The sequence below is a fragment of the Camelus dromedarius genome, chromosome 10, assembly GCF_036321535.1.
Source record: "Camelus dromedarius isolate mCamDro1 chromosome 10, mCamDro1.pat, whole genome shotgun sequence".
NCBI lineage: Eukaryota > Metazoa > Chordata > Mammalia > Artiodactyla > Camelidae > Camelus > Camelus dromedarius.
In genome coordinates this window covers 311,684-334,574 of record NC_087445.1, presented here as the reverse complement: position 1 = coordinate 334,574, position 22,891 = coordinate 311,684, and the positions used below count along the sequence as shown (strand labels likewise).

The 22,891-nt window shown below is 40.1% G+C and overlaps 1 protein-coding gene across 1 annotated transcript in view; it reads left to right on the top strand.

The window, feature by feature from the left end:
* Positions 1 to 19,064, top strand: part of IARS1 (isoleucyl-tRNA synthetase 1) — a 69,855-nt gene extending 50,791 nt beyond the window's left edge. The window contains exons 31-34 of the mRNA XM_010974823.3: positions 5,968 to 6,093; positions 8,096 to 8,239; positions 9,560 to 9,712; positions 14,860 to 19,064. Coding sequence (XP_010973125.3) covers positions 5,968 to 6,093; positions 8,096 to 8,239; positions 9,560 to 9,712; positions 14,860 to 14,942 — 506 coding nt within the window. The 3' untranslated portion in view covers positions 14,943 to 19,064. The remainder of the gene's footprint in view (positions 1 to 5,967; positions 6,094 to 8,095; positions 8,240 to 9,559; positions 9,713 to 14,859) is intronic.
* The last annotated feature ends 3,827 nt before the right edge of the window (positions 19,065 to 22,891 follow it).

Genomic DNA, 22,891 nt, shown 5'->3' with positions numbered 1-22,891 from the left:
GAATTGGTAAAATTGGATTGCCTTTTCTTTCTAATTGTTATCAAAATGAATCCACAGAAGTAAATGGTTGAACTTGCACTCCTAGGAAGACAGGGTAGGCATGCTTTTCCAGTTTCTCCCACAAAGTACAGCTAAACATCCCAGACATAACAATATATTAAAAATAAGCATAAAAAGACTCAGTGGTGGAGGGAAGAAGGTAGACCCGTTAGGGGTCTTGGAACAAGTAAGAAAACAGTAGAGGGTTCCCTGGTTTTTCTTTTTGCTTTACATATCCCAGCTTGTAGCTGAAGAAGCTGGCAACCTGGAACACCAGTGAGCATGGACCTAAACACCCCACAAAATCCTGCTCTCTCTGGGCGGGACCAGGAAACGGGCAACCTAGCAAGACAAAAAGTCTTCTAGACAATAACTGCTCTACTCCAGCCAAGCAAGACAGAAGAAACTGTGGCTCCATCACCACTCACACCAGCAAAAGCCAAGTGGGGAGCCTAGACCTTGGCCAGGCTGAGGAGCCTCAAGCCCCCACTGCCATGGTCAGACCGCTGCCATGGTCAGAGAACACCAAGCAGCGAGCTGGGTCATCCATCCTGCCTAAGTGATAATGAGTTCTTTTGCCCAGTAGTGTCATTGTGGGCCACGTGGAGAGCCTGGACTTCTATCCCCATCATGCAATAACAAAGCATCCCTTCCCTTCACCACTGTCCAGTAGTCATGAGGCTACGTATCCCCACCACCCTGTCAAGGTGTCAGTGAAGGCCACGTGGGGAGCAGTAAGGAGACACTCCTACTCTTTGTGGCCAGGGAGGTATCTGTGGAGGTCTAGAGGAGAGTCAGAACTTTCTCCTTGCATCACTTTACAACCCCCACCCCCACCCCTGTGCCCCAGAAGTAACAAGGAGTCCTGACCTCAGTACCAATGCAAGCTGAGTAGGGAACCTGGACTTCTCTCACCAAGCAGTAATGAAGCAGTGTTCTCTCCCCTGTGCCTGCCCAGGTGAGATCAAAGTCAGCTAAAACAGAGGAAGGATTTCAGTAAGAACCAGAGTCTCATTATACCTAACATGTTCAGGTTTTCATTGACAATTATTCATTATACGAAGAACCAGGAAAATCTTAACTGAATGAAAAAAGTCACATCAAGATGACAGAAATGTTCACATTATCTGACAGAATGTAAGGCAGTCATAATAAAAGTGCTTCACAGAGCAGTTACAAACATAGAGAAACAAACGGAAAATAGTCTCAGCAAAGAAATAGAAGATACAAAGAATCAAATTAAAATTTTAGAACTGGTAACCACAGTAATTAAAACACAAAAACTCAGTGGAAAGGCTCAACAGCAGAATAGAAGAGACAGAAAGGAATTCATAACCTGAAAGATGGAACAACAGAAATTACCCAATGTGAATAGCAAAGTTTAAAACAATTAAAAAAAGAAACTAAAAAAGAAAAGTACAGAACCTCAAGGATCTATGGGATGATAATAAAAGTTCAGTATTCTTGTCCTGAATTCTGAAAGGAAGAGAACAAAAGATAAGCCTGAAAGGTATTCAATGAAATAACATCTGAAAACTTCCTAAATTTGGCAAAACCCGTAAGCGTACAGATTTAAGAAGCTGAGAAAACATCATACAGGATAAACCCAAAAGAATGCACATCACATATAACGTGCTAGAACTTCTGAAAATGTAAGACAAAACATTTTGAAAGCAGTGAGAGAAATGTTTGCAACACCTAACCTGTAAGGGAGAAACAATTTGATTGATACTGAATTTCTTGTCAAAAACCATGGAGGTCAAAAGATAAAAAGGATAGTATTTCTCAAATGCTAAAAGATGATTACCATCTACCCAGAAGTTTGTATCAAGCAAAAATTTCTTTCTGGGTGAAGAGAAAATCAAGACATTCTCAAATGAAGGAAAACTAAAAGAATTTGTTAGTAGCAAGGCTTACCCTAAAAGAATAGCTAAAGGAAATTTTTAAAACAGAAAGAAATGATAAGAGAGGAACTCTAGGGATATCAGAACAACAGAAAGAACAATGGAAAGAAGCAAAATATGGGTAAATTCAACAGACTTTTCTTCAATTTTCTAAATTATGTTTGATGGCTGCAACAAAAACTAACATCTTAATTCACATGCAAAGAATATTTAAGACAATTATAAATAGGGAAGAGCAAAGGAATGTAAAGGGGAGGTAAAAATTCTGCACTTCTCTCAAACTGAAAATGTCAACACCAGTGGACTAGTAGTTGTGTATATACAGTGTACCACCTGGTGCAGCCACTAAAAAAGACTACACCAAGAGATACATCTAGAAACACTAAACAAATAAAAATAGGATTCTAAAATATGTTAAAGGAATCCACAGAAAGTATGGGGGAAAAACAAATAGAAAGCAGAAAATAAAATGGAAGACTTAAACATTAATCATTACTAAATGTAAATGGTCTAAATACATCAATTAACACAGGTTGGCAGAGTGATAAAAACACATTACCCAGCTTTTTGCTGTACATAAGAGGAGCCCTAAATATAACCAAATAGATAGGTTGGAAGTAAAAGGCTAGAAGATCAAAGGAAGCAGGGGTGTCTGTGTTCATTTCAGTAAAGTAAACTTCATAGCAAAGAAAATTACCAGTGGTATTAAATAATGATACAAATGTCAGTCCAAAGGAAAACTTGATCCTAAATAACATTAAACAAAAACTGATAGACCTTAAACAAGAACAGAAAAATCCATAGTTACAGTTTGAGTGTTGAGTTTACCTCTTTCAACAATTGACAGAAGAGCTAGACAGAATATCAGAATCTAATCAGTATTTATGGAACACCCCACCCAGCAGCAGAAGAATACATATTTTATTCAAGGTCCATTTACCAAGATAGGTTATAGCCTGGGCCATAAAACAAACCTCAGCAAATTAGAGTTGAAATCATATAGGGTATGTTGTCTGAAACTCTTTAAATCATATAGGGTATGTTCTCTGACTACAGTAGAGTCAAACTATAATTCGGTAACAGAAAGATAAAAGCGAAATTCCCATACATTTGAAAATTAAAGAACAAACTTCCTAAGTAGTCCATGATCAGGGAAAAAGTGTCCAGGAAAAAAAATGCATAAAACCGAATGAAAATGGAAAATACAGCATCAAAATATGTAGATTACAGCTAGTTTATATCTCTGAAAACTAACAGAAAAGAAGAATAGTTTCAAATCAATAATCTAAGTTCCAACCTCAAGAAACTAAAAAAAATTAAGCAAGCAGAAAGAAAGAAGATAAAAAATGAGAGCAGAAGTCAGTGCAATTGATAACAAGAGAGCAATGAAGAAGATAATGAAACAAAAAAATGTGGTTCTTTGAAAAAATTAATAAAACCAACAGACCTCTAGTGAGACTGATACAGAATGAAAGAAAACACTAATTACCAATATCAAGAATGAAACAGGACACCAGTACAGACTGATCAAAAAGATAAGCAAGTGCTATGAACAGCTCTCTACACAGAAAATTGACAATTTTAATGAAATAAACCAGTTTCTCAAAAAGCACAAACTACCTCTGACTCACTCACATGAAGTAGATAATTTCAGTAGCCCTATAGCTGTTAAGGAGATTGAATTCATTATTTTAAAACTCTCAAAATTTGATTGTCTGGTTGAGTCAAAGACTATCACAGCTGTCACTGATGGTGGTGCACAATAAAAATGTCCAAAAAGGATCATAAATACGTTCACAAAGTGGATACCACATACCAGTTAAAAGTAATGAAAATGTATCTCTCTAACTTTTCTATATCTCAAACATTTTAATGAAGAAAGCAAGTTTCATAATTATACCTATAATAGGATATCATTCATGTAAATTTTAGAAACAAAATCCATCACCATGCATTGTTTATTGAATAAATATATAGAATTACAAAATTTGAAAACATAGACTTGAGAAGCAATGTTCATAATAAGTTTGTCTTGGGAAAGGGAGGAAGAGAGACTGAGGAAAAAAGTAAAAGAGATGGCAGTTAAAAAATTAAATTAACTGTGCATCAATAAAAAAAAATGAAACTCTCATGAAATTTCCAGATCCAAATAGTGTTGCTAGAGAATTCAACAGACTTTAAAAAAATAAACACCAGTTCTGCACAGATTCTTCCAGAAAATTGCACAGGAAGGAACACTCCCCAGCTCACTTTATTAAGGTAATATCGACACCAAAACCATATGCAAAAAGTACAAAAAAAGAAAACTACAAACCAATATCTCTTATGAATATAAATGTAAAGTTCTTGCCAAAAAATTGTTAAGTAGAAAATAGTTAATATATACAGTTACGCATCATGACAGGTGAGGTTTATTCCACGGTTACAAGGCTAGTTCAGTATCCAAAACCAGTCAGTTTAATCTATCACATTAACAGGTTAATAGAGTAGAAGATTATACTAATTGTTACAGAAAAAGCATTTGACAAAATTCAGTATCCATTCATGATTTTTAAAAAAACTAAGAAAATTAGAGGAATTTCAACAACTTGATAATGAACATCTATTGAAAAACCTACAGTTAATACTATACTTGACTGGAAGAGATTGAATGTTTTCTACCTAAGACTAGGACCAAGGCAAGGACACCGTTCTCACCACTCTCACTCAGCATTGTACTAGAAGTACTTGCCAGTGGAATGAGGCAGGAAAAGAAAAGAAACAGAAAGAAAAGGCATACAGATCAGAAAGGAAGCAATAAAATTGTTTGTGTATGAAGATGACATGATTGTCTGCATAGAAAATTCTAAGGCGTCTACAGATTGAGGTGTGTCCTGGGGACCCTTCTGTTGGTTTGCCCACCAGCACTATCACCAGCTGTTCCCAGAGTGTTCAGGTGTCCGTTTGGACCTGTGATGATGCTTCAGGCACCGTTATGTTCCTCTCAACAGCCACACAGTGATGTTTGGCATGTGAGCTGGTCCATCATTGCCAACAATGTGTCTGTCCCAGGTCACAACAGGTGCTCCTGTGGAAGGAGTTAGGCACAGGAGCAGTGCATGTGCATAAGCAGCGTCACCGAGGCCAGGATTTTGCATCAGCTTTAGTCACAGGGGCCAGCAAAATGAGCAGTGGCAAAAACAGGTGGGACCTAGCACCCCCATCTGCTGACTTCAGTACTGCCTCTTTCTGGGCCACCTGACCCAACAACTAGGAAGAGGAACCCACTACTCCAACAAGATTATCTTCCTGGGAATAGTTACAAATGCAACCACAGTTTATCATCTGTGTCAGCGTGATGTGGTATGGTTTTTAATTCACTGTTTGGCTGAAAGCACTCATGTAAGGAGGAAAATTACGATTGGTCTTTAATTTCTTATTTTAAAGTATTTTGGCTAGTTTTATAATACTGTTTGGGATTCGGCTTTAATTGGGAGGATTTGTTTCTGGAGTAATTGAATAAAATCATCACTTTTTTAAAAAAAGTCATATTGCTTATAAAGAGAAAAAGAAAAACAGATTCACAGGATATAAGATAAACATATAAACATCAGTATTTACTGTATTCTACCAGTAAATACGTGGGGAATAAAATTTAAAGTGTAATACCATTTACAGTTGCTCAAAAAAGAGATACTTAGGTATAAATTTAATAAAACATATACAGGACTTTTATGCCAAAAACTACAAAATACTGATGAAAAAAACCAAAGATCAAAATTTTAAATTCTGCTTTGCAAAAAGATCCTGTGAAGAGGATGAAAAACCAAACTACAGACTGGGTTTTTCCAAACCACATATCCAACAAAGTGTGTGTCTAGAATACTTAAAGAACTCTCAAAACTCGACAGTTTAAAAAATCTAATTAGAAAATGGGAAAAGACATGAATAGACATTTACCAAAGAAAATATACTGATGATGTGTTTCCCTTTGCATTCAAATTTAACTTTTTTTTTTCCTTCATTCATATTTGTGGCTTTTTAGGTGGAGTATTGCTTCTGGAAAATCCAAAAGGCGATAATAGGTTGGACCTTTTAAAGCTGAAGAATGTTGTTACTAGCATTTTTGATGTAAAAAATACAGAGCTGGCTGTCTTCCATGGTGAAACAGGTGTGTGGAAAGTCAAAAGATACCCATATGCTTTGACACGAGGTAGATCAGTGAAGGTCTTGCTTTGATAGCCATCATGCTGCATAACCTCGGCCCCGATCCTGACTCTGTGAGTCAAGGGCCAGCCTCTCCAGCAGTGCCTGCCTGCAGGGTGTCTCTCTGTGCCTCCTTTGTGCGCTGTGGCTGACAGAACCCTGGACTTACTAGATGAAGGTTCTAATGCTACCCTCTTACCTGTCAGCCATGTGATACACTCTAGGCTTCAGAGACTTCCCGGTGAGTTTTAACTTTATTAAACATAGTGCCTGCATCTTGCTAAATCCAGATTCTCAATAAGACAAGCCTAAATAAAATTGTAAAGAATTGTAAGTACATTTCCTCCCACTGTCATGGGTTGAATTGTGACATCACCACCCAATCCCCGACTCCTTCCCCAAAAAAGATACGTTGAAGTCCTTATACTTATTCAAAGAATGTGACCTTCTTTGGAAATAGGGTCATTGCAGATGTAATTAGTTAAAATACAGTAATACTGGAATGGGGCTCACTGGTGTCCTTATAAGAAGAGGGCCATGTGGAGACAGAAACATACAGGGAGAAGGCTATGGGGACAAAGGCAAAGGTTCGAAATAGGCAAACCTGCAAGCCAAGAAATACCAAAGGTTGCTGGAGCCTTTAGAAGCTGGGAAGAGGGAAGGAAGAACTCCCTTACAGGCCTCAGAGGGAACACGGCCCTGCTGACACCTTGATTTTGAACTTCTCGCCTCCAGAGAACCATGAGACCAATTTTTGTTGTTTGAAGCCGTCCCACTCACCAATCCCTAGATTGTGATTCTTACAGCAGTTGTAGGAAACTAATACAATTTTCAGAAACTTACAAATAGCTTAAAAGAAGAAATCTAAATGGCCAAAAAATAAAGGGAAAACTGCTGAACCTCAATGGTAAAAACCACCATGAGGTACTATTAAGTGCAACCAGATTGGCAAAAGCTAGAAAAGTTTCACAGTATCCAGTGTTGTCGGGGATACTGTGTACTAGGACCTGTCATTCAGCTGCTGGGTTGTAAGTTGTGAGAAGCACCGTGGAAAACCTTTGCTGTTCCATGTATCAGTTAAGGGCTGGATAAGGGAAGCAAACATGATGTGGGAGAAACTGAGGAAATAAAGGTCTGGAAGAAGGGTGGTTCACTGGAGGATCTGGGGAAAACCTCTGACCAGGATCCGCCAAGGGGAGCTGGTAAGTAGGCCAGGGGACAGCTTGGGTCTCTATCTGAAGTCGCCGTAGGATGAGAAGCAAGGACAGACTGGAGCTCACATCTGTGTAGCCACATCTAACACTGCCTGTCAGGGGACCTGCAGAGGGAGATTTGCCAGAGGGTCGCTCATGCACCTGGCTCGGAAGTTGGAACAGCACTGGTGGAGTGTGGGCTTCGTGCTGTCCCCTCTGACCCAGCGAGCAGCAGCCTGGGAAAGCTGAGCAGAACCTGGGCCCCACATTGACCTTAGTGGCACAGTGGCTGTAACTAAACTTCTACCCTAAGCAATGTTTAAGTGTATATAAATGAAATGTGTGTTTTGTGTGTCTATTTTTCTACGTATGTTCATTAGTCAAATAATTTGTCTTCTGACCATAATTAAATTTTTTTAATATAAGGCTTGTTTTCATGATAGAGTTTAGGATTCTGATATAGGAGGAAATTTTAAGAGGAGCTATAATACGCAGAAAAACATACTAAAAGGGGGAAAAAACAATTTGCCTTATGTTTTAAGTTATGAATATTATGCTATTTTGCAACATTAATATTTCCTACTATTTGCATGTCATTAAAGTCTGACTTTATAGGAAAGGCAGTGTCCTTTGGTAAACAGAAATTAAGTGGAAAGTTTCACTGTAAAAATACATGATAGTTTAATAATTAAATAGGAGAAAGTGAATGACTTCAGCACTGAACTATTTCCCCTGAAAGAATGATTTTTTTGTTGTTTCTGTTGTTATTTTTAGAAATAAAGAACCAAACCAACTTACTGAGTCTGAATGGAAAAACACTTTGTGTGACCGGAGGATCATCTCCCTCTGTGATCGACAGTCCTAGTGCTCTTCTCTGTCAATATATCAACCTGCAGCTCTTGAATGCAGACCCCCAAGGTGCGTGCCTCCCCCCCGCTGAACACCCTCAGTAGGCAGGTTAAAATGTTGAGTGTTAAGATTTTCTTTAATGTATCAATCTCTCTTGTATTTTCATTGAAATACAGTCAGTTACAATGTGTCGATTTCTGGTGTCCAGCACAATGTCCCAGTCATGCACATACATACATATATTCATTTTCATATTCTTTTTCATTAAAGATTATTACAAGATATAGTTCCCTGTGCTATACAGAAGAAACTTGTTTTTGTTTTTTGTTTAATCTATTTTTATATATAGTGCCTAACATTTGCAAATCTCAAACTTGCAAATTTATCCCTTCCCCATCCCCTTTCCCCCGGTAACCGTAAGGTTATTTACTATGTCTGCAAGTCTGTTTCTGTTTTATAGATGAGTTCATTAGTGTCCTTTTCTTCTTCTTCTTCTTCTTTTTCATTCCACATATGAGTGATATCATATGGTATTTTTCTTTCTCTTTTCCGGCTTACTTCACTTAGAATGACAATCTCTAGGTCCATCCATGTTGCTGCAAATGGCATTATTTTATTCTTTTTTATGGCTGAGTAGTATTCCATTGTATAAATGTACCACAACTTCTTTATCCAGTTATCTGTCGATGGATATTTAGGTTGCTTCCATGGCTTGGCTATTGTAGACAGTGCTGCTATGAATGTTCAATCTCTCTTATTTATATGGATGTTTCAAGTCAGCTTCAACCCAGTAAGTTAAAGTATAGACTCCCACACTTCTTGGGGGAGCACTCCTGGCTTGTTTCTTTTGGTATGTTAATGTAGAAACACCCCTCCATCTGGCATGGTCAGGAAATGAGATAAATTGGTTTAGGTAAAAATTATAGCTAAATGAAGCTGAATTTGTTTAAATGCCAAAACATTTTAGTTTTTCTTTTTGCCTCATATTTTTCCTTGGGAAACGTTCTGAGAACTGTTGTACATATCCATGCCTTGATCAACAGACTAGATTGATTCTTACTTCTCCTTGATATTTTGGGGTCCTCATTGTGCACGTATATTACTGTCTTCAGGGTCTTCGTTTGACTGTTCACCGAATATCTCTTCCCTAAACTGCTGGGCTTTTACACTAGTTGTTTTTTCTTCTTCCCTTTCCCCTTCTCCCCTGTGAAGTATTTAAGGCTGTTTCTGCAGACTGTAATTAATCCCAGTCTTGCTGTTGTACCAACTGCCGGCTTTCAGAGCCTTAAGCTCTGTCCGTTAGAGCTGTCGAGTCACCACCTCCATCAGGGATGCAGTAGCCAATGGAGAGCTCTCAGGATTTAACCCACTTTGTCTTTTCTTCTGTAGAGTGTTTAATGGGAACAGTGGGCACTCTCCTCCTTGAAAACCCACTTGGGCAGAATGGGCTCACCCACCAAGGTCTTCTGTATGAAGCAGCCAAGGTGTTTGGCCTCCGGAGCAGGAAGCTAAAGCTGTTTCTGAATGAGACTCAAACAGACGGTAAGGAGATTATAGAACATGCTAAATTTTTTCGTCTTTGTTTCTCTTTTATTAGAAATAGATTTGGATGCCATCAATCACTTATACATTATATGTATGAGACATAGTACTACTGCTATCTCTTTTTTTGCTCTTTCTTCAGAAATCTGCCATGCTGTAAATGTTTAAAAAATAATAATAATTAAAAGGATGATTACTTTTTGCTTTGGAAATATCTTTAAAATTATATTGGTATGCAATTTAAAATACATGCTTCTAGATAAGTTAGCCTACTTGCTGATCCTAAAATTGCCCTCTTCCCCAAGAATCAGAATATTCTCATTTTATAATACTGATAACAGCTTGAAGGGCACTTAAAACTGACAGTGTACCTCCTCCTTTACCACTTACAGAGCACGCCTTTTCTCTGTGAGCTGCTTAAAAATGTGAAGAGCTAGGTCATTAGTTGGCATATTCTCTATTCCATAAGTCAGAAAACAGATTTGGGACAAGGCACTGGCTGGTGTCTGCAAGGATATGTTTGCTCTCTCACGCTCACCCTTGTATCATCCACTTCGGTGATTTCAGCTTCTGTGGCTCTTCTGACAGCTTCTCTGTTGACACTTCAGCCTTCCCCCCGAGTTCTGCTCTGTAGTCCCTCTGTTGGAGTCATTTCCTCAAATTGCTTCCCTTGATGGGATCTGTTTTTTTTCCCCTGTTTATAGCCGTCCTTCTTGCCATCCCAACTCAAAATGTTTTACGCTTCCGTCCTTTTATTGATACAGCCTCACCGCCTGGGGTTTACTGGACTTTCTGAGGCAAGCTTTGTGTCTCCTAGCACTGGTGGGAAGTTGCTGGACATTATCTTTTCCAAAGTTACATCTTATCTTTGATTTTCTGCAATTTGAACATCCTACGCCTAGCTATAAATTTTTCGGTATAAGGCATTCTTCATTTCTGTTGCAGTGTTTTGATTTTTAGCATTTCCTTTTAATTCTTTATTAGAATTTCCATCTTTCTGTTTACACTGCCCATCTGTTCTTACACGTTGTCCACCCCTTCCATTAGAGTCTTTAACATTCACCCTAGTTATTTTAAATTCCCCGTCTGGTGATTCCCAAATCCCTGCCATGTCTGAGTCTGGTTGTGATGCTTGCTCTGTGTCTTCCTAGCGTGTTTTTTCCCTGTTAGAACACCCTGTAGTATTTGGTGGATAGCCACACGTGATGTATTGAGGAAAAGGAACTGAGGTAAATAAGCCTTTAGTGAGAGCGTTTATGTTTATCTGGCTAAGAGCTCCTCTGTTTATTGTTTCCTGTAGCTGTAGGTGCCAGAGGCTCAAATTTCCTCTGACAAAATAAGGGCTTTATCTCTTCTGTTGTCTTATGGTTGCCCTAAAGGTTCCTTTTTAAATACAGTTCTTGCGCGTTCTCGCCCGTTCTGTCTGCTGTGACGCCGTTTTACCACACAGGAGCCTGTACGATGTTGTAGTGAGGGGTGCGGGGAGAAGTTCGGGCAATGTTCTGTGATCTTATGATTATTTTTCGGTCTTTAGTGAACCTGTGCCCCTGGGCTGTGACCGTCACAGGTGTCAGCTTTTTACTATTTCCTCTTTATATGAGAAAGGAAGGTTACAGGGGGCTAGAGCGGGCTGTTTCCCTTTCCCCAGGTTAGTCTGTTGTTAATAAGCACAAAGCGGATAAGAAAAAATGGATACTTCTGTCATTTTACTGGGAATTTTTTTCTGGAAGCCTTGAACCTTTTTTGGCCTCGTTCCCTCCATTTTGGCTTTAGTTGATTTTTTTGGACTGTGCTATTTTGATTCTTTCCTCACTTCCTCTTGTGTAACTTTTTTTAAGGATGTTAGTGTTTACCATGGGGATTACAGTTAACATCCTAAATTTGTAAGAGTCTAGTTTGAATTGGTACCAGTTTGACATTAATAGCATACAAAAACTCTGCTTCTGTACAGCTCTGCCCCCATTTATAGTCTTGTCAGAAATTATATGTTTATAATTTTGTGCCCCAAAACATAAATTCTTAATTGTGTTTATGTATACACTTATTTTTAAATCAGGTAGAAAACAAAAACTAGAGTTCAAAACAAAAAATGTGACAGTACTGCTTTGAGTTACTGTCTAGCATCCTTTCACTTCAACCTGAAGGATCCCTTTGGCATTTCTTGGAGGGCAGGCCTGGTAGTAATGAACTTGCTTTCCAGAGTTCTGACAGAGTTGATTCTGGCTGTTTGTCTTGTGATGTTTCGGTTGAAACCCAGTTTAAAGGAGCATTTCTTTAATTCTTTGGGGACACTATCGACCCAGGCCTACTTTAAGCTCAGTTATTTGGGGCCACAGAGAGTGTTTAAAATGTATTAGTGTCCCAGTCATTCAGAGGGCCAGAATTCTCACAGCAACGTGTTCTCTCTCTCCCTAACCAAGCAAATTCTGTATATTGGTTTACTGTGTCTAGTGCGTTAATTACCAAAAACTAGGTGGATTAAGACAACGGAAATGTATTCTCTCTCAGATCAGGAGGCCAGAGTCTGAAATCAGGATGTTGGCAGGACTGTTCTCTGGGGGAGAATTCGTTCTTTGCCTCTTCCAGCTTCTGGTGGTTCCAGGCTTCCTTGTGGCCACATCACTTTTATCTCTGCTTCAGTGACCACATTACCACCTCTTTGGTCTGTCTTTCCTTTTTCCAAAAAGAGGTCACAACCACAGTTTGCGGGAATTGGAGCATGGCCTTACCTTTTGGAAGGTTGTTATAAAACCCACAACGTTCTCTTAATGTTTTTCTCTGTGGTGAAGGGTCTTTTTGAAATTACTCCTTTTAGCATGGGTTCCTTATTCCTTATTCAGTTTTTTGAAGGTGGTTTCATTGGACGTCCCAGTTTGTGTAGACCCTAGGCTTTTTCTCATCTCACTTTCTTGGCCTTTAGTGCCAAATCTTTAAGCCTCCAGGACCACCAGAAAATCTTAATGTTCAGGTATCTCTTGGAATTCACAATTTTTTGGCCTCTATGGATTTTTCTCAATTTCTTCCCCTCTCAGCTGTTTATTTATTTTGTTAAATTAATGTTTTATATTGTACTCTGACATTTTCTGCTACGTTGTTAAAAATGAAAGTCTATTTCTCTCTATCATGAAGCACAGCTGTTAGGCTTCAGATCTGTCTTCTTTACCCCTCCCTCGTGTCAGGGCCTCATGGTCTGTTGAGAACAGCCTGTCTGCAGCCTGTATCCCTCCGCCAAGACTTGTCTTCATGAACAGCCCCTTGACGCTGTTCCCCTGCTCAGATCCTCCAAGGCTCACCATTCTAATGCTTCAGGATCTGCAGAAGACTTTTTCACTCTCCGACACAGTTGGTTCTTTCATTATGGTTTGGTAATAAAGATCAATTATAAATGTAGTTTCCTGCTTTGATGAGCTTGTGTGAAACTTCAGACACATTCTTAACTTCTGTCTCTTACCCTCAAATCCATCAGTCACCGGGTGCAGCTGGGCGCTGGGAACGAAGGGATGTCATCACCTCTCACTTGTTCTGCACACACGTAGGCACCTGGTTGAACTGGTCAAGGACAGAGTCACATCCATGTGGGTTAGATAATAGTACCGCTACCTGTGATTCACAAACCAGACCTTACCTTTAAAATGTCTTCCATTCTTGCTGCTCTGCTGTAAGGTTGACTGGGCAAGTTTAATAGGTAAAATCTAGACAGTTAAGTGCTTTACCCAAGATAACCAAGAGGCCTGGTGGTAGTCTTCCCAATCCACTGTCTTTTCCCAATCTGTTATCTCCTGCCTCATTTTCATCATAGTCTTCCTCTCAAGATTGTTTTTCCTAAGAGATTAATAATTTGGTGAATTAGAAGGATGACCTAACGCTCACAGTTTTAGAAACTCACTGATGCCTTCTTGCTTGTTCCACTATTTATTCTAAATATCATCTCCAGCTCCTGTAGTTCTCTGTTAGGGGGGCAGCTTTTGAGAGTGTTTTCACATCCAGGATTCCTGTTAGGACAAAAGCCACTTGTAAAAAAAACTTGGTCCTTCCCTTTGAATTCAGATCTGGCTAGAAGCAAACTGGAGGGAAGGAACTTGTTAAAATTTTATTCTCTCTCGCTCAGCTTTTATACATTCAGTGTGTTTTGGACCTGAGCCTTCAGTCTTTGACAACTTCTTACTTTCTAGGACGTTGAAAGATGTACTAGGTTTATCACATACTCTTTAATTCCCCAGACCTGGAAATGACTGTTCTTCCTGTCATAGGGAGTTAATACTTAGAAGCCATAAATCTGGGCAACTTGCTTGGCATCGCTTCTAGGCATAGGAAATACCTGTTTGGGTGGGGGTGGGGGGGCATCTCGGGCAGCACTCAGAGTTAGTCAGGTGGAGGGCACGGTCCTCCAGAAGTCTGCCCAAAACTTCTAGCCCCAAGCGTAAAGAGTTAGGCTCCAACCTCAGACTTACACTAAAGAGTCCACATGTGACCACTGTCACTTCTGGCACCAACTGCAAGTTCAGAGGGTTTCCCAAAAATCACCCTCAGGTTTGATCGTTTGCTAGCAGAATTCACAGACCTCATGGAAGCTGGTGGGAAAGGATGGAAATTAGGCAAAGGTTAGAGATGCACGGGGCCCAGTCTGGGAGAGGATCCAGATATGTAACTTGAGGTTGTCCCTCCCCAAGGAGCCGTGGGCAGCGTTGCCTCCTCCTGGCCCCAGCGCATGACAGTAGTATGGACAGCGAGTTACCAACCAGGGCAGCTCACTTGAGCCTCGGTGTCCAGAGTTTGCATCGAGGCTTCAGGATATAGGTATGATTGCTCACATGGTTGGTCTCAGTCTCAGGTGATACCGTGTGACCCAAAGCTCCCGCCCTGAATCGTTACGGTTGGTTTTTCTGGTGTGGCCAGCTGCACCCAGGTCACCTCGTTAGAATAAGCCATCAGGCGTGTTGAGGGGCCCACAGTAAGTAACAGAAGATGCTCCTGCCACTCGGGAAATCCCAGGGGCTTAGCCTTTTCCTCAGTAGCTGGGACAAAGTTTAGACTTCTCTTCAGGTGAAGCCAGATTTCTTACTACCCAGGCAGTTAACTTTTTTTTTTAATATTCATCCAGAATAGGTAGAAAATTATTTCTTTAAAGCTTTTTCTTTCCATTCTAGAAATTACAGAAGAAATCCCCATGAAGAGTTTGAACACGAAGACTGTGTATGTTTCTGTGTTACCGACGACAGCAGACTTCTAACATTGTTATCAGTATGTTTCAGTCAGCCTTTCCCTGGCACATCCCTGTCCCCTGCGCACGTGTGCACGCACACACACAGAAGATACTTCCTTCAGGTGCATGTATAATATGCTGCTTTTGGTCTAAAATTGAAATGGGATTGATTCATCAGGTGACTTGGGAATTTACAGTAGTATTCACACTCAACCTTAAACACCTATGCATCCATGCTGGGGGGAGTTACAATGTTACCTCAGCACTTCACAGTATATTTCTGTACTTGAATTTTTAAGTATAGAACACAGAAGTGGTTTAACTGGTACAGTATATATATTATATCATCCTATGGCCTTTCAAAACTTATTTGAGATCACTTGAAGGAATGGACAATGTTATATATTTTCGCTACCTGCGTTTTCCTGCATAATTTGATGGAATATTTTAAGTTTCAGTAAATCAAACCAATAAACTTTCTCTCAGATAATACATATGTTAGAAGTAATTCATTCTCCCATAGTTCAGTGACACTTGGAATTTGTAATCTTTAAAGAACACAAAAACTTAACAGTAACTCCTGTATATATAAGACAGTAGACTTAAACATCTAATTTGACTTCTTCCCAAAATCCTGTGTCAAAGAAGCACATGCCAAGACAAAATTAGATGTGCAAGACTTTATTGGGGGAAACATACATAAAAGATAAAGGAGAGGGGGAGAGGGCAAAGGGAGAGGCAGCCTTCAGAAAGAGTCCAGAGTTAGGCAGAAATGACCTGGCTTTGTGCTCGAGCCTTGCTCACTCAGGGGCTGGGAGCAGCTGGGGGGACCATGACCTCAGCATAATTGATCTGTGGATCTGAAAATGTAGTAGCTAGGGGCTGCCAATCAGCTGTACCCCTTACATCAGATTCTCCTGAAAGGAGCTCTGAATGGTACATCTCTGGCTGCTGGAGTAAGTGCATTCAAATCCAAACCCACAAAATTGGAGGGAACCGAACAAAATAACAGGTGTTGTCAAGGATCAGAGAAACTGGAACCCTTCTGCACTGTTGGTAGGAATGTAAAGTCTTACGGTCACTATGGAAATCAGTATAGAGGTTCTCAAAAATTAAAAGTAGAATTATCATATGATCCAGCAATCCATTTCTGGGTATATATCCAAAAGAACTGAAAGCAGGTTTTTGAAGAGATATTTGCACACTCAGCTTCATTGCAGCATTATTCACAACAGCCAAGAGACGGAGCTACCCAAATGTCCCCTGGGGGATAAACAGATAAGGAAAATGTAATATATACATACAATTGAATATTATTCAGACTTTAAAAAGGATGAGCCTTGAGGACATTAAACAAAGTAAAATAACCCCGTCACAAAAAGACAAGTGCTGTGTGATTCCACTTGTGTTAAGGTACCTAGAATAATCAAATTCACTGAAACAAAATGCAGTGCTGGTTGCCAGGGGCTGCAGGGAGAGAAATGGGGAGCTGCTGGGTGGGAATAGTTTCAGTTTTGCAAGAGGGAAAAGTTCTAGAAGTCTCTTGCACAGCCATGTGAATATAGTTAACACTGCTAAACTGGATCCTTAAAAATAGCTAAGTTGGTAAATTTTATGTAATTTTTACCAGTTAAGAATTTTTTTAAATGTCAAAGGAATAGAAGCCAAACTCAAAGAGCTCCCAGTGGCCAAAGCTGAAACAATTTGAACAAAAATATAATTTAGTATTGAATTAAAATCCAAAGTACAAAGTAAATATCCACGAGTACGTGCTGATATAAGTGATTGAATAAATAGAAATGAGGCAAATCTCCTGTATAAAATTCCAAATAATTTGTATAGATACTTCCTCTCAATGTGGTGTACATTAAATCCACACACCTTGAGAGTGGGTTATACTTGGTGACTTACTTCAGAAGAGTATGGAAAGGGGGCAGTTAGTCACGTCACAGTTTAGAAACCTGGCAGACTCTACCTGGGACCAGTCATGATAGCGCACACTCTCGCTAGGACTTGGTGAGAGTGGTACTTGACATCTGGTTGTCCTCCCAAGAACTTAGAACCCCAGTCTCACCATGAGAAAAACATAGGGCAAACCCAAAGTGAGAGACATTTCTACCAATACCTGACTCTTCAAAATTCAAGGTTATCAAAAACAAAGAATGTTTGAGAAACTCACAGACCAGAGGGGACAAAGCAGATACAATGGCTAAATATGATGTGGCGTTGTAGATGTGATCTAGGAACAGAAAAAGGTCTAAAGAGGAAAATGTATGAGATCCAAATAAAGTACGGAGTTTAGTTAACAATATTGTATCATTGTAGATTTAATAATTGTGATGAAAAATGTACCATGATAATGTAAGATGTTCACAGTAGGGTAAACTGTGTGTGGAATATGTGGAAACTTGTACTGTCTTTTCTATAAATCTGAAACTATTCTAAAATTAAAAGGTTTTCTTTTAATAAATAGAAAATGTGAAATTTAAAATCTATTTGTAATAGCATCACAAAATATGAAATACTCAGGGATAAATTTGACCAAAGATGTGCAGTTAACTATAACCTGAAAATTATAAAATATTGCTCAGAGATAATAAAACCTATGTAATTGAAAGAGGTATGTTTGTATTAGCTTGGGCTGCCAATAACAAAATGCCGCAGGCTGGGTGGCTTAGACAGCAGACTTATTTTCTTAACAGTTCTGGAGGCTGGAAGTCCAGTATCAGCAAGTCTGCAAGTATGGGTTCTCCTGAATGTTCTTACCATGTCATCGTGTCCTCACATGGCTTTTCTGGGTGTGTGAACTCCTGGTGTCTTTTCTTGTCAGGGCACTGGTCCTGCTGGATTAGGGCCCCACCCTCACGACCTCATTTAACTTAATTACATTTATAAAGGATCTACCCCCAAATACAGTCACATGGGCAGTAGAGCTACAACACTTGAATTTTGAGAAAATAACTCAGTTCACAACAATTTTCATGGATTCAAAGACTCAGTATTGTTAAATTAAGCTAACAATGCTCCCAAATTGATCTATAGATTTGATGTGATCCCAAACAAAATCCCCGGAGGATTTTTTTAAGTAACATTAACTAGTTCATTATAAATTTTATGTAGAAATGCAGAGGCTTTAAGACCCAAATAAATTTTACAAAGTTGGAGGATTTGAATAACCTGATATTACAAGATTTATAGAACTAAATAAGACTGGAATTGGCATAAAGGTAACAAATAGATCATTAGGGCAGAACAGAATCCAGAAATAGACCTACACATATATTTTTAATTAATTTTTTTTAATGATGCCTAGGACGACAATGGGAAAAGGATAAACTTTTCCCCAACATGGTGCTGGAATGAGTGGATTGTCATAGACATACACACAAAGAGAACCTTGATCTATACCTCTCCATATGGTAAAAAAAAACTAAAATTATATCAAAATACAAACATAAACAAATATGAAATATAACAAAATATATGTATTTTACCACAATAAAAGTATCTGTGTTTAACAGAACTAAGTGTAAAAGCTGTAATAATAAAACTTCAAGAAGAAAATCTTGGTGACCTTGCATGGTAGGAGGAATAGTCCCCTGAAGATGCCCACACCTCAATCTCTGGAATCTGTGAATGTATTAGATGCTAAAGATCACATCTCTGCAGGTGTGATTAAGGTTATAGGCTTTAAGATTAAAGAGATTATCCTGGTTCCTCTGGGTGGGCCCAATCTAATCATAGGAGCCTTTAAAAGCAAAGCACTTTCTCTGGTTGGAGGCAAGAGAAATTGGCAGAAGGGGAAGTTGTAAAATACATGTTTGGACACGAGGATTGGCCGTGCTGTTGTTGGCTTATGATGTGTGGGACCCATGTGCGAGAACTGGCGAGAGGCCACTGGGAGCTACGGTCAGCCCCCAGATGACAGCCAGCAAGGAAACAGGGACCTCTGTCCCACAGCATAAAGAAACTAGAATCTGCCAATAGCCTGACTGACCTTGGACACAGATTCTTCCCAGAAGGCTCTGAAAAGAACCAAGCCAGTCAACACTCACTTCCGCCTTGTGAGACAGGGCAAAGAAAGCATCTAAGTCCACCAGACGACTGACCCACTAACTTCGCTGAAATAATACATTTGTGTTGTTTTAACCTTCTGAGTTTGTGGTCATTTGTTAGAGCATAATACACTCTGAGCTAAGATTTCTTAAATCACAAGAATACAACGTATAAAAGAAAATACAAGTAAATTGGACTTGGAAAATTAAAGACTGCTTCTTCAAAAGGTATTGTATAGGTAATGAAAGGGAACCCCCAGACTAAGAGGAAGTATTTGCAAAACATATCTGGCAAAGGACTTGTGTCTACAATATATAAGGATCTCTTACTTCTCAATGACAAGACCAACCACCCAGGTGGTTTTTTTTGTTTTTTTTTTTTAATTTGGCAAAAGATTTGAATGAACATTTCACAAAAGGTATACAAATGGCAAATAAGCACATGAATGATGTTCCACGTCATTAGTCATTAGGAAAATGGAAATTAAAGCCACAATGAGAATCCTTACATAACCCCTAGGATGACTAAAGGTTAGAAGTGTGACCATGATGTGTGTTGGCAAAGACGTGAGGGCAACTGGACTTCTCATTCACTGCTGTTGGGATTGTAAAATGAGACCAGTAATTTGAAAACAGTTTAGCAGTTTCTTAAAAAGTTAAACATAGAATTCAGGTCCATACAAGATGTCACAGATTGGTTTTTCTTGCTCGTCTGGGATAAGAGCAACCATAAATGATGGAAATAACTAAATAGGCAACCAAAGGAGAACTCTGAAAAGTGGTAAATGGAAGGTGAACCGGTTTGGTATGCTATGCCTGGGAAAACAAGGCAGTGGTAGGGTGTCTTAAATTTCCCCACCCAACAGAAGATGGTGACCAAACCTAGCAACAGGCGGGTAGCTCATTCCTACCGCAGATCAAACAGGAGTCCTGAAACGTACACCAGGCAAGCCAGCGCCGGCAACAATGGAGCTCTGCTAAAAATAGCAGTGAACAGTAAGCCCCACTCCCACCCAGAGACTTGGCGTTACAGGAGGTGGCCTGTAGAGGGCACCCGGCCACAGAAAGCACCCAGCCAAGGCAGACTTTGTCTTCATTGGCCTGAGACTCTCCTCTCCTGCCCAGACACCATGGTTGCTAGGGTAACTGGGGTGTGTGTGTGTCTGTGTGTGTGTGAGAGAGATGGGGGTGGAGGGGAGGAATGTCCCACCATAACAAGCATGTGACCTGTCGGGCTCTCTGTCGCCAAAGATAAGAGAGATCCCACCAGAAGCTCTGGGACAGGAAAGCTTCTTTGTCCCTTGAGGCCAGAAAACCCCTTCTCCCAGAGAGAAACCCAACATCCCATCCTGGGAAGACTCCTCTTGTCCGTTCAGGCGGCACAGCAGGGACCAGTGGGAGCCCCAGTGGCATCACTTAAGCAGACCAAATGACACCACTGAGCCTCTAAAAGTTAAACTGTCACTGGAACCACTATCCACAAAAGTAGGTCAGGACCAGCACACTAAACAGAACAGGACACCTGCCTGCTAAAATAAAAAATTTAAATAGGGCCCCAAATCTCCTAACAATAGAAAAATCACCCTTTACTCTAAAAACCAAGAAAAGCACAACTTGAATGAGAAAGGAATCAACTGACACCAACACCAAGTTTAATCAAATTTTGGAATTATTTAACAAGAAAATGTGAAGAACTACACCCAGAAGCTCTTAGAGCCAATCAGTGAATCCAGTAAAGTTATAGGACACAGAATTAACCTACACAAATTGGTAGCATTTCTATACACTAATGATGAATTATATGAAAAAAATGACCCCATTTATAATAGTATCAAAACCAATAAAATATTTAGAAACAAATTAAACCAAGGAGTTGAAAGAAAGAAACTCATGCTCCCTACTCAGCCTTCTCTGACACCATCCCAGTGGGTAGGGAGTGGGGATCACTTGAAATAATTTGTTCTATATTTGAGGGTGAAAATCCAGACTTTGCGTGTGTGGTGGGGCACAGCCACAGTGTATTTTATAGTATTTAGCTGGAGTAGAGAGGTTATTCACTAAAACTTCTCTGTCTTGCTAGGCATTCCCTTTTCTGGCCCTTTGACTAGAGCTTTGGGCACGGGGACCCTTTGTGTTTGTTTTTGTTTTTTTGGTCTGCACCTGCTGGCATTCCTGGGTTGTTGGCTTCTTCAGCTGCAAGTCTGGGATATATGAAGCATAAAGAAAACCCACAGAACTGACCACCCTTTCCTTCCTTTCCTGTGATATTGTGATTTATAATGAATATATATTTAGTCTTTGTCCCTATCTCTGGCGTAGATCCCCTAAAATCCTTATAATTTCCTGTAATGAGAGAAAAAGGGGTCTCTTGTTATGTTTATAAGGTGACTTTTGGACAATGACTAACATGAGGACTGGCTGCCAGGAGAAAAAATCATGAGATTAGAGGGTTGGAACTTTCAGTCCCACACTCCCACCCCACCAATTACAGGGAGGGGAGAGGATCTGGAAATTGAGTTCAATCACCAATGGCCAACGATTTAATCATCATGCCCATGTAATGGAATGTCCATCAAGACCCAAAGGACAAGGTTCAGAGAGCTTCTGGGATGGTGAACACTTGGAGAAGTGGGGAGAGTGGTGCACCTGGAGAGGGGATGGAAGCTTCTTGTTTTCCCCGCATACTTTGCCCTGTGCATCTCTTCCAGCTGGCTGTTCCTGAATTACATCCTTTTATAATAAGCCGGTAATCTAGTAGTAGTCTTGTCAGTCTGAGCCCTTAACCTGCAGAATCTAATGCTATCTCCAGGTGAATGGTGTTAGAATGGAGTTGAACTGTAGGACACCCAGCTGGTGTCCCAGAACTGCATGATGGTGTGAGGAAACCCCACCTCCCCACACATTGAAAGCAAGCGCAGAATCCTTAGGTCCCAAGAACCTTAGCCCGTCTGCCTTCTTCTCTCCACATTTCAGAGCCTTCTTGTGTTTGATTTCCTTGTAATTTCCAGGGAGTTAATTGTGCTTAGAGGAATGAACAGGGGAAAGAACATCTATTCCGTCTTTCTGGAAGAACAGAATTGTTGTGAGAATTATATGAGGCAGTGATTCTCAACTAAGGGTGAAAGTGCCCCCCATGGAGCATTTGGCAAAGTCTGGAGACATTTTTGGTTGTCACAACTTGTTGGTGGGGGTGCTGCTGACATCTAAGTGAGCAGAGGCCAGGGGTGCTGCTAAACACCCTACAGTGCACAGGATGGCTCCCCACAACAAAGAATTATCCAGCCCAAAATGTTAATCATGCCGAGATTGAGAAGCCTTGGTGTGACCTTGGGAAAGGACCTTATGATCTACAGTGCACCATTTATCATTATCATCGTGAGAGAAAAAAATATTTACATGCATTTGAGCAAGCTACCTCCTTGGATCAAAGGTTTTTTTACTTGTGGTTTTACATCAGTATATGACAAGAACCTTCTATGCTATAGGCTAAGAGATTTTAAGCTTCCATACTGTAAGCAGAGCACACCCAGCACAGCCCACTACACATACTAGGCAGCTTGTCAAGTGCACAGCAGAGCTTTTCAATCCAAAAAGGTCTCCGGATCTTTTAAATAGCAGAACTTAAGGAGAATACGAAGAGGATGACATTAATAGAAGCCTCCAAGCAGGTGAATGAAAAATAAATATTCTAAGTACAAGTCTCAGGCTTCAGCAACATTTTCCAGTTGCTAATCTGGCCTGAGGAGGCTTCAGAAGAAAGAAAGATCCAGCTCTGCCTTTCCTCCCTTCAACTCTTAACTACACAACCTACATCCCTTCAACATGGCCGCCCACAGGCCTGCGTGACTGCACAGGCGCCGCCATATTGGCATCAAGTCTAAGCCTTTACAGCGGAGGGGGGAGGGGCCAGCGCAGCGCCAT